At 46.5% G+C, this 11,015-nt stretch overlaps 1 protein-coding gene across 1 annotated transcript in view; it reads left to right on the top strand.

Annotated features, from left to right (window-relative positions):
- The first annotated feature begins 232 nt into the window (after window positions 1-232).
- LOC132243177 (cytochrome P450 4V2-like) overlaps window positions 233-11,015 on the top strand; it is a 47,706-nt gene continuing 36,923 nt past the window's right edge. Inside the window, exons 1-3 of the mRNA XM_006274204.4 lie at window positions 233-494; window positions 4,807-4,919; window positions 7,608-7,693. Coding sequence (XP_006274266.1) covers window positions 260-494; window positions 4,807-4,919; window positions 7,608-7,693 — 434 coding nt within the window. The 5' untranslated portion in view covers window positions 233-259. The remainder of the gene's footprint in view (window positions 495-4,806; window positions 4,920-7,607; window positions 7,694-11,015) is intronic.

Here is an 11,015-nt window from a genome sequence, read left to right as displayed (position 1 = left end):
CCAACGCTGCTGTGTGAGGCAAGGCCTCTGGGCCGCTTCTGTCCCGCGACGCAAAGGCGGGCACGGCGGAGGCTCACAGCTGGGCAAGGGGGGGCCAGAGGCGGTCCCCTCCGCTCCAGCCGGGCGGGCGCCGTGTGGGCAGCGGCTCTGCCCCCTGGCAGGCGCGAGTAGCGGGATTTCCTGCTCGCTCTTGTGGCTCCTCCCCGGCCCCGCCTTGTCCCCGCTGCCCTGCACCAGTGTCCCCGTCCCCCCGGGGCAGATGGCGGCGGCCATGGGCTCGGGGCTGGCGGTGGCGGAGGCGGCAGGGGGCGCGCGGCTGCTGTACTGGGCGGCGGCGGCGGCGGGCGCCCTGCTCGTGGCGCTGGGGGCAGCCTCTGTCCTGCGCCCGCTGGCCGCGGCCCTGGGCAGGTGGCGGCAGCTGCGGGTGGTGCCGGGGATCAGCCCCTGCTACCCGCTGCTGGGCAACGCGCTGCTCTTCGAGCCCAAGGGGGAAGGTAGGAGCCCGGCCCGGCCCTCGGGCGCTGCCCGCTGCGGGGAGGGGCCGGCGCTTGAAAACTCTGGGGCCGCCTCCGTCCCGTTATGTGCGGCCGCCCACGCGGCAGCCCTCCAGCACCCCAAGGTGCAGTCCTCCTCCCCACTCTCCTGTTTGCCTGGACAAACTGCACCCCTGAACTGGGGGGGGTGGTGGTGCTGGCACGGAGCCAGCTGTCCCCGCGCTGTGACCTGCCCAGCCCAGCGCTGTGCCCCCTTGCAGACAGGCAGGCCCGGGCACAGGCACCGGCCAGCCGGGCGGCTGGACACAAAGGGGGCCCGAAAACAGTGAAAATAATGATGATCATTATCTCTGGCGAAGTGGGGCCTGATAGTAAAAGGTTCCCCGGCGGCGCCAGGAGTAGGTACGGTGCTGCCAACAGGCTGCATGGGCCCGTGCATGCATAGGACACGCGTGGGGCCGGGCGTGAGGTGTGGGGAGGGGCAGGAGCAAGAGAAGGGGCGAAACTGTCCCTCGGAGCTGGGGCTTCTTTCCCCCGACAGGGGCAGCAGCTCTCCCAGAAGTGCCCTCCCTCACTGCTTCCACCTCCCCAGGAAGCAGGACCAGCCCATCCCTCCCCCCCAATCTCAAATCCTAATTCATTAAAACATGTGACATTCTTTATTTTACTTCCTCTTTATTTCTTTTGAAAGTCTTTTTTTTTTTAACTTCTTTTTGTGGCTGACATCCTTCATTTCACCACCCTTCCCCCACCCCCTTTTCCTTTCCACCTCCCATTTCATTACTCAGCCCCATCCTATTAACTCTCTGCCTCCCAGTATCATGTTATTGCGGCCCCTCCCTGGGCAGGGATAGAGGCCTGTCCTGGTTCACCAGCCCTGTACTGGCAACTCACAGCTGTAGCTCCTAGTTAGGGTTGTGGTTGGCAGCCCTCTAGTGGCAGGTCACAGCTGGGCAGGTGGGGAACAGTTGGAGAAGGTTTTTAGCCTTAAAACTGCCCCGAACTTGAGCTAGCACTAACGCTGGTCTACGCTTAAGCAGCTCAAGCACAGTGTGTACTTGTGTGCAGTGTGTAGCCCTAACTAAATGGACATTGCCCAGAACTTTAGCACAGAGGTCAGCTGAGCCATCCCAGGTTGCGACCAGCTGACCTTCTGCTGGGTTAGTGCAAAGTCAGAACAAACTCTGGAAGTGTTTGCTGTACTGAATTTGAAACCCTGAAGTGGCATTTGTGGTGCTATGAAAGCACCGTGCTTTTTGGAACACGCTAAGAGAAATCAGACCAACTGAAAGGGCCTTTTCAACCTTGACATAAGAACTGCTGTTTTCTTCGTCAGACTATAGGTCCCTCTTGCACCGCGGTATCCTGCGTCACAATGGTAGAAAGTCAATGCTGAAAGGGAGAGTTACCCACTAGCAGCCTCTGGCACTTAAAGTCTAGGAACCTCTGATTCAGAGGCTGTACCCCTAACTCCCATGCTCAATAGCTACTGGTGCCCCTTTCCTCCAAGAAATTATCTAGTCCCTTTTCAAATCTGGCTAAAGTGTCCTCTTCAGCAGTGTCTTGTGGCAATGAATCGCATACTTTGATTACTTGCTGTGTAAAAAGTTCTTCATTTTATTAGTTTTAAACTTACTCCCTATTAGTTTCATTTTGTGATCTCTAATTCTTATATTGTGAGAGACAGTAGATCAGGGGTGGGCGATGATTTTGGCTGGAAGGCCAAGTTAGAAACTTCGCAGCTGTTGCAGGCTGGGGAGGGGGTGAGGGGTGGAGTGCTGACCTGGGCCCGCATGGCAGAGGGAGGAGGGGGTGCCATTGAACCCATCCCTTGTGGGCAGGGCACGTTTGAGTGGGAGGATGGGATAGGGTGGTGGGCAGAGGGGAAAGGCATCTGGGAGAGGAAGGGGTGGGTGGGGCTGGGATTGTGGGGAGGTAACAGCACAGGGCCAGGGCCTAGGGTAGATCTACGATCTGCTTCCTGCAGGCCCATGCTACAGGCGCCACTTCAGTGCACTGGTTCAGGTGCTGGAACCCTGAGTGCTACACCTGTGTGTGCTGGGTAAACTCGTTCTGAGTCTAACAAAAGTTATGTAAAATAACCCTCCTTTGCTAAATTAGCAAAGATAAAGCTATATTGAACTCATCATGAATTATATGTATGAGTAGGAGTTTTGAAGGGATGGGAGCCCAAGAAGGGTGGCTGTGCCTTAAGGAAACGATCCTTCAGGCACAAAGCGAGACGATCCCCGAGCGAGGCAAAAGAGGGAAAGGGGCCAGGAGGCTTCCCTGGCTGACCACAGAAATCCAGGGCAGCCTAAGGGCCAAAAGGGGAGCACATAAAAAGTGGAAACAGGGAGAGATCACCAAAGACGAATATACCTCCTCTGCTCGTGCTTGTAGGGAGGCAGTTAGACGGGCCAAAGCTACCATGGAGCTGAGGATGGCAACCCAAGTAAAAGACAACAAGAAATTGTTTTTTAGATATATAGGGAGTAAAAGGAAGACCCAGGGAGGAATAGGACCCCTGCTAAATGGGCAGAAACAATTGGTGACAGACAGGGGGGACAAGGCTGAACTCCTCAACGAGTTCTTTGCCTCAGTGTTCCTAAGTGAGGGGCACGACAAGTCTCTCACTGGGGTTGTAGAGAGGCAGCAGCAAGGCGCCAGACTACCATGCGTAGACCCTGAGATGGTGCAGAGTCACTTGGAAGAACTGGATGCCTTTAAGTCGGCAGGCCCGGATGAGCTCCATCCGAGGGTGCTGAAGGCACTGGCCGACATCATTGCAGAGCCACTGGCGGGAATATTCGAATGCTCGTGGCGCACGGGCCAAGTCCCGGAGGACTGGAAAAGGGCCAACGTGGTCCCCATTTTCAAAAAGGGGAGGAAGGAGGACCCGGGCAACTATAGGCCAGTCAGTCTCACCTCCATCCTTGGCAAAGTCTTTGAAAAAATTATCAAGGCTCACATTTGTGAGAGCCCAGGAGGGCAAATTATGCTGAGGGGAAACCAGCACAGGTTTGTGGCAGGCAGATTGTGCCTGACCAATCTAGTCTCTTTCTATGACCAGGTTACGAAACGCCTGGACACAGGAGGAGGGGTGGATGTCGTATACTTAGACTTCAGGAAGGCCTTCGATATGGTATCCCACCCCATACTAGTGAACAAGTTAAGAGGCTGTGACTTGGATGACTACACAGTCCAGTGGGTGGCGAATTGGCTGGAGGGTCGCACCCAGATAGTCGTGGTAGATGGGTCGGTTTTGACCAGGAAGGGTGTGGGCAGTGGGGTCCCGCAGGGCTCGGTCCTTGGACCGATACTCTTTAATGTCTTCATCAGTGACTTGGACGAGGGAGTGAAATGTACTCTGTCCAAGTTTGCAGATGACACAAAGCTATGGGGAGATGTGGACATGCCGGAGGGCAGGGAACAGCTGTAGGCAGACCTGGACAGGTTGGACAAGTGGGCAGAAAACAACAGGATGCAGTTCGACAAGGAGAAATGCAAAGTGCTGCACCTAGGGAGGAAAAATGTCCAGCACACCTACAGCCTAGGAAATGACCTGCTGGGTGGCACAGAGGTGGAAAGGGATCTTGGAGTCCTAGTGGACTCCAAGATGAACATGAGTCGGCAGTGTGACGAAGCCATCAAAAAAGGCAATGGCACTTTATCGTGCATCAGCAGATGCATGACGAATACGTCCAAGGAGGTGATACTTCCCCTCTATCGGGCGCTGGTCAGACCGCAGTTGGAGTACTGCGTGCAATTCTGGGCGCCACACTTCAAGAAGGATGCGGATAACCTGGAGAGGGTCCAGAGAAGGGCCACTCGTATGGTTAAGGGCCTGCAGACCAAGCCCTATGAGGAGAGACTAGAGAAACTGGACCTTTTCAGCCTCTGCAAGAGAAGGTTGAGAGGTGACCTTGTGGCTGCCTATAAGTTCATCACGGGGGCACAGAAGGGAATTGGTGAGTATTTATTCACCAAGGCGCCCCCGGGGGTTACAAGAAACAATGGCCACAAGCTAGCAGAGAGCAGATTTAGACTGGACATTAGGAAGAACTTCTTCACAGTTCGAGTGGCCAGGGTCTGGAACGGGCTCCCAAGGGAGGTGGTGCTCTCCCCTACCCTGGGGGTCTTCAAGAGGAGGTTAGATGAGTATCTAACTGGGGTCATCTAGACCCAGCACTCTTTCCTGCTTATGCAGGGGGTCAGACTCAATGATCTATTGAGGTCCCTTCCACACTAACATCTATGAATATACAGAAATTTTGTCTTTGGCCTATTCCAATAGATTTCTCTTTTACAGATTTCTTTAAACAAATAATCTTCCATTTTGAACAACTCAAGAATGAACCGTTGGTAAAACTTTGGATAGGACCATTGCCTTTTCTGCTTTGTTTTCACCCTGAGAATGTGGAGGTGAGTGCTCCTGCCTTTGTCAATCTATTTCTACCAGTCACCCTAATATGATAAAATGTGTTCGATATCCTTCATTCTACAGTGTAATTTTTCTGTACCAAGTCCCTGAATTACTTCATTTTCTCTTGTAATTCAGAAGCTTCAAAATACTTGGATTGGTATTCTCTCAGGGTTCACAGGCAACCGTATGTGCACTAGAACTACTGAAGGCTCAGTGTCAAATATTTTAGTATTAGAATTTAAGGCATAAATAGGATATATTTTTTAAAATTCACTTAATATTTTTACCATGATTCTTTCTTTCTTTTTCTTTTATCTGCTTGTACAGTGCCTACTGGAAATGATAATGGAAAGTATTTGTGCAGTGGTACAATACTTTACAATAAACCGCTAGGTGAGGCCATCTGATTTCCCTCTTGTACAAAACCCTGGTTCCTCCCAGTTTGAGTAATTAAATATGGACATGTGTTACTAAACATGAGGATTATACTTAAATTTTATGTCTGAAGTTATTTAATCTCTAGGTTTGACACTAATCATTCATAGTGACTAGTCATAGTGCAGTGAGACCAGTAATGAAAACCATGTGTTGGGGATGAGAGCTTCATTTTTTGTGTTAGTCATCTCCTTTAATCAGGTGCATTCTCTGTTTAATGACAATTGAATAAAAACAAGTTTCTGTGCTTAATTCTGTACTGAATGAGATCAAATGTTTTGATCTGTTTGGCCTGTAGAAAGCCTTGAACTTCACTTTGCATTTTCATGATAACAGGGTTTTATAATGCAGATGCCATGTTAATGATCCACTAGTTACAAAACTTCAGTGCAACAGCTGCCAGTGTTATCATCATAGATATAGTTGTTTTAAATTAGTGACTGAGATGCACACAAAATATCAGTCTGAGTCCTGAAGATAATATTTCTATTTATTCATTGAATTTAGTAACTACAATGTAGTATAACTGGGAAAACTGTCTCTACTCCATGTTCTCCCCTTCATACTGACCCTATGGAAGCTTGACCTGGGAGTTTAAAGAGTAGAAAGAGGTAGCTAGCCAGGTTAGTTTGAAGTCGAGCAGAAAATAAGGCAGAGTGGCACCGTAGAAACTTAACTCTTTCAGGAAGACAAACTTGATGGTATGAATGGATTTGCAGAGAGCACAGAGTCTCCCTGAGTCTGCAAACTGTTAATCTCTTCTCTTTCCCTGCTGTAGATCATGCCTTTGTACAGCAGTTGTGCGGTATTAAGGTTTGATATACTATTTACCCAAATCCAAGGTGACTTCAAATTTTAAGATGACTCCCTGAATAATTAGATTCTACACATAGAAAAGTATAAATATGTTATAATTTTCCATGTACAGAATGTAATTAGAGAAAGATCATCTTAAACTAATTCCCCCACTGCTATGGTAGGGAAAGCAGTGGTGGAGGCTGGGCGGCTAAACCCAGACCCCTTGCTCCCTTGTTCCTTCCCTGCTCCATAGCTGTCTGCTCTACCTCATGCCTGTGCTACTATGTGCTTCCCTGCTACCTGCCTCTGCATATCAGTGCCTGCTCACTGCTGCCTGCCCTGCTGTGCCTATATCTGCCTCCCCACACCCTGCCTCCCCACCCCTTGCCACCCTTGTGGCCTGCCTCTCTTGCCCCTGCTCTCCTCTGTAACTTGCCTCCGTCCCGCAACCCGCCTCCCATACTGCCTGTCTCCCCTTCAGCCTGTACCCCTTTTGTTCACTGCAGCCTATCTTCCTCCACACCCACTTACCTCCTTCTGCAGCTCTGCTCCTCCTGAGCAGTGGGCAGTAGCATGGCCCCAGCCTGGATCCAGCTCAGCCCTGCCAGGGAGTAGCAGTGGCAGCTCCCAATCAGGCCAGGTTGATGCTGGAGAGACTGGAGTGGAGAAGAAGGTTAAGGGGGGGAAGGGGCAGCAGGAGTCAGGGGAGGGAGTTTTGTGAGCAATTGCTATATTCCAGTTAGACTAGTAATACAGTGGGCGTTTTAATTTTTGTTAACTCAGAGCAAAACCCCTTAATTTTGAAATGTAGTTAAAAAGTATATTGTATGGGTTTTCTTGATTGGCATTTATTATTTTATATGGTTTAATAACATGATAATAAATGCAACAAAAAGTGAAATAGCATTTGAATCTGGAAAATGAAAGCATTATATATATATTTTTAAGTCAAAATTGGACACTTCAAAATAGTTTAAAATGTTAATTTTTTTTACAAGTTCTTGTGAAATCGATGCATTTTTGTAGTGTTCTGATTTTGATGGACAATTATTTGATGAAAGTTTTTTGGAGTGTGCTATGTAAAGGAATTCCTGACTGTAAATGGCTTTTCCATTTTATGGAGCAGCAGACATAAATATGTTATGTAAGCTCCTTTCTGCAAGAAGAGATACCATGTTTTAAGTATGAGTTGGTTATTTAAATTTATTATTTGATTTGCCATCGCAGTTAGGGGTGGCCATCACAGTGCTAGGTATTGTGTAAATGAAGGGAAAGAAACCCAGATACTGCAGTGCACAGCTCCCAATTTAATATAAGACAACAATTAGATAGATGCAGATAAAAAACGGATGAAAAAAAAACAGTGGTTGTAAGTGGGTGACAAAAACAGAGAGATACTCGTCCCTCCTCCCTAAAGAGAATTGTTTTTCATCCATCTTTTCTTTCATTTTTAGATTATTCTGAGCAGTTCAAAGCACATAGATAAATCCTTTGCATACAAGTTTCTTCATCCATGGCTTGGCACAGGACTTTTAACAAGGTATAGTAAAATGCAAATGTGATTCAATCTACTTAAAATTTGCAGAACTTGAAGATTATTATACATGTTGCCTGTTTTAAGGGTATGCTTATGAACAGGCAGTCATCAAGACCTGGAATGAACAGATAAGCAGCTATTTCAAGGTAATTGTGTGCTGGATGGTACAGCGGTTGTAGCTGTACCATCCAGCACACAATCAGAACTTGTGGTAGAGGTGATATTTTTTTATTAGACCAGCTAGATTTTTGCAAAAAAAGGTCTTTAATTGCAAGTTTTCAGGCACAAGCACCCTTCTTGAGGCAAAGGAGAAAAAGATTGTAAAAGTTCTCCTAGGTAGAAATGAAAGTTGATAGTTCATAGGAGAGTTGAAGGTCTGGTAAAATTTCCTGTTTGGAACAGTGAATTTTATGCAGATTAGGCTCAGAGAAAAGTTGGAATAGTCTGTTTACCTCAAAGCTGTTTGGTGGCAAGTAGGATGTAGAGTCATATTTCCTTCTGGTTATGATGTTTCGTATTTCACAGAAGAGTTAAAAGATTGGAATGCTCTTTTGGGCAGGATTTTCTTATGTGGTGTGGTGAAATACAAAACATCATAACCAGAAGGAAATATGACTCTATGTCCTGCTTAACACCAAACAACTTCGAGTTGGTCTAATAAAAGATATCATCTCTACCACAAGCTCTGATTCTTTGTGTGCTGGATGTAGCTTTGGCTGTTGTTTGCTTTTAGGTGCTGGGGGCAGGAGCTAGCCTGTTTGCTATGGTAAACAGCTACTTAGGGATAGACATGGACAGGCAACACCAAAACTGATGTACTTTCACTGTTGGATTTTTACTCCTGATTCTATAAGCAGTGATTCCAGACTCTGTTTGGGTAAAGATAATCTGGGTGTGAGGTTCATCTCTCTGCTTTGTTTTCAAACTGTTGTAATGGCTATTACGCTATGACACATTTCCTGTAATCCCTAATTTCCTATAAATACACACACCCAGAGGGCAGCTCTAAGCCCACACAGTCTGACCTAAAATGGGGTGCGTCTCCCAACAGTAGGAAGATGAGAAAAATCCTCTTGAAAGGATTCTGGTATGTAAGCATGGTGGGTAGGAGTGACTTCATTTGCATGCATATAACTCTCTCATACACAGAAGCTATGCATTACTTTTATCTTCTCAAATGAGAAGACTTTCAGTCCAGTTTAACTAACCAAAATGAAATCTTGTTGATTTAGCTTTCAGCTGTGCTCATACTCGGCAATATGCACTTCAGGGGAAACCACATATCCCTGATGTCAGAATTCAGCTGGTTGAATTCTACTCATACTGATAACTGCTTTTGAGTAATGGTTTGCAACTGATCCAGCTGCACTGATGATCCTAGCTTCACCCCCAGGAAAAAGGACACTGATAGGCCTAGAAAGTTGCAGTACAACCCTTTTTTAATTGAATTAGTGGAAATTCATTTCTAGGCTGTATGGATTATTATATTTGTTTACTGCTAATATATAAGAAGAGATTGTCAGGTATATAATCTGACAGGCAGTGCATTCCACCTGTCTATCTATTTATGGATTATGCTGCTATCTGTCAGTAGATATGCTGCTATCTGTAAGCAGAACAAGTTCAATTAGTATCAACTGGCACAGTACACTTAGCTCATTCTCAATTATGGAACCCGTGATCAGGGCAAGCATGCACATGGTGAGCACTTTGCTTATGGAGCAGACTAATCCTCCCTTACTCCTCAGAGCAGTTTCCTTGTATTTTATAGCCTCAAGTTAGCAATAATTATTATTGTTTATTGAATTGTGTTCTTGGCAGCAGAGTCATATTAAATCCTGAACAAGTTGCCTGAATTTGATAATATTTGGGTTCAGAAGACAGGAAATTCTGACTGGGTGCATCTACACATGTGCTTTACTATGCAGTTGACTAATTAGCTCTGCAGTAAAGCATCACCATTTACATGTGTGCTGGTATTACGGTGCAGTAAATTAATTAACTCTGCTGTAGGACCGTACTGTCTTATGGTGGAGTCATTACATGCACTGAAACTAACGTGTGGGGGCTGCCTACTGCCTAGCCACATGGCTTTGCACTGTGGGCCCTCCTGTTCCCCAGCCAGTCCCTCTGCTGCCACCCAGAGCCCAGGGTTGACCCCTCATGGCCTCTGCCAGCCTGGGGCTACTCTATAGACTAGCACAAGGTGCTACTGTCCTGGGTGCACATGTAGACTCCTGGGAGCATCTGTGGGAAGTTAACTCCAGCTCAAATGGCACTGGATTTTATCACATTGCATTAATTGTATGTGTAGATGCACCTACTTTGTGTCATTTAATCACATTCTAAAAATGGAGGTTTTAATGACAGAAGAAAGTAGTAGTAGTAGTCAGGAATAGGAGAAAGCAAGAAATAGGACATCAGGGCTGTTTTCATAGTTATAGTGGGTAGGGAGATGTGAAATGAGACAAGGTTTGAAGAGGCTGATGAGGTTTGAAGATTTCTTGTTTCCTACTGGAAGGTTTGAAGAGTAGTTCTAATGTTATTGCACGATGTTCTCCAGTGTCCTGTCAGTAGTGGGTTAAGAAGAACTTGAGGATCCATGTAGGGGTAGAATAGACCGTCTCATCTTCTCTCTCCTGTTGCTAACCCCTTCCCAAATAGACATATGGAGCCTCTACAGAGCTACCTTCTGTACTCTTCTGGGTTGCACAACCTCAGTAAAAGAAAACAATGCAAATTTTACCCCATGAGAGACCTAACTGATCATTAGAATCTAAATGTGTTTGGTGTTTATACAGCAATTGTACAATTCCTACTGGCTACCATAGAGACTTGGGCACTTCTCCCTTTTCAGAATAAAATACCTTGCCATATTTTACCTTGAAAGTATTTCTGTTCTGTTTTTGTTAATTACTTTTTCCATATCTGTCCTCTTTTATGTTTAGGTTGATTTGTTTCAGAGTTATATAGGTTCATTATGTGTGTTTTTTGGGCAGTTTGTTTGGTTCAAAGTCAATATTGCTATTCAGAATCAAGTCAAAATAAGGGTATGTTTACATGGCTTTTCTGATATGATGTCCTGCAACTACCTTATGAGTTACCACTCTCCAGATAAGAATCCACTGGGGCTCCATTTCCCCCTTCTCCTTTTCACAGTGGTGTGGCAGTGTCTGTCTAACTTGCTTTTTTCAAGCACCAATCTAATACTTGATTATGAATTATTAATTCTGTGTTGCCTTTTTGCTTTAAATTTGTTGCTAGGGGTGAGGAAAGCCCTGTTCTCCTGAATCTACTGCCCTGTCAGCTGCAAATCATTTTAAAT

Source organism: Alligator mississippiensis, chromosome 2 (genome assembly GCF_030867095.1).
Source record: "Alligator mississippiensis isolate rAllMis1 chromosome 2, rAllMis1, whole genome shotgun sequence".
Lineage (NCBI taxonomy): Eukaryota > Metazoa > Chordata > Crocodylia > Alligatoridae > Alligator > Alligator mississippiensis.
The sequence above is the reverse complement of the archived record's forward strand: the minus strand, read 5'-3'. Positions and strand labels throughout refer to the sequence as shown.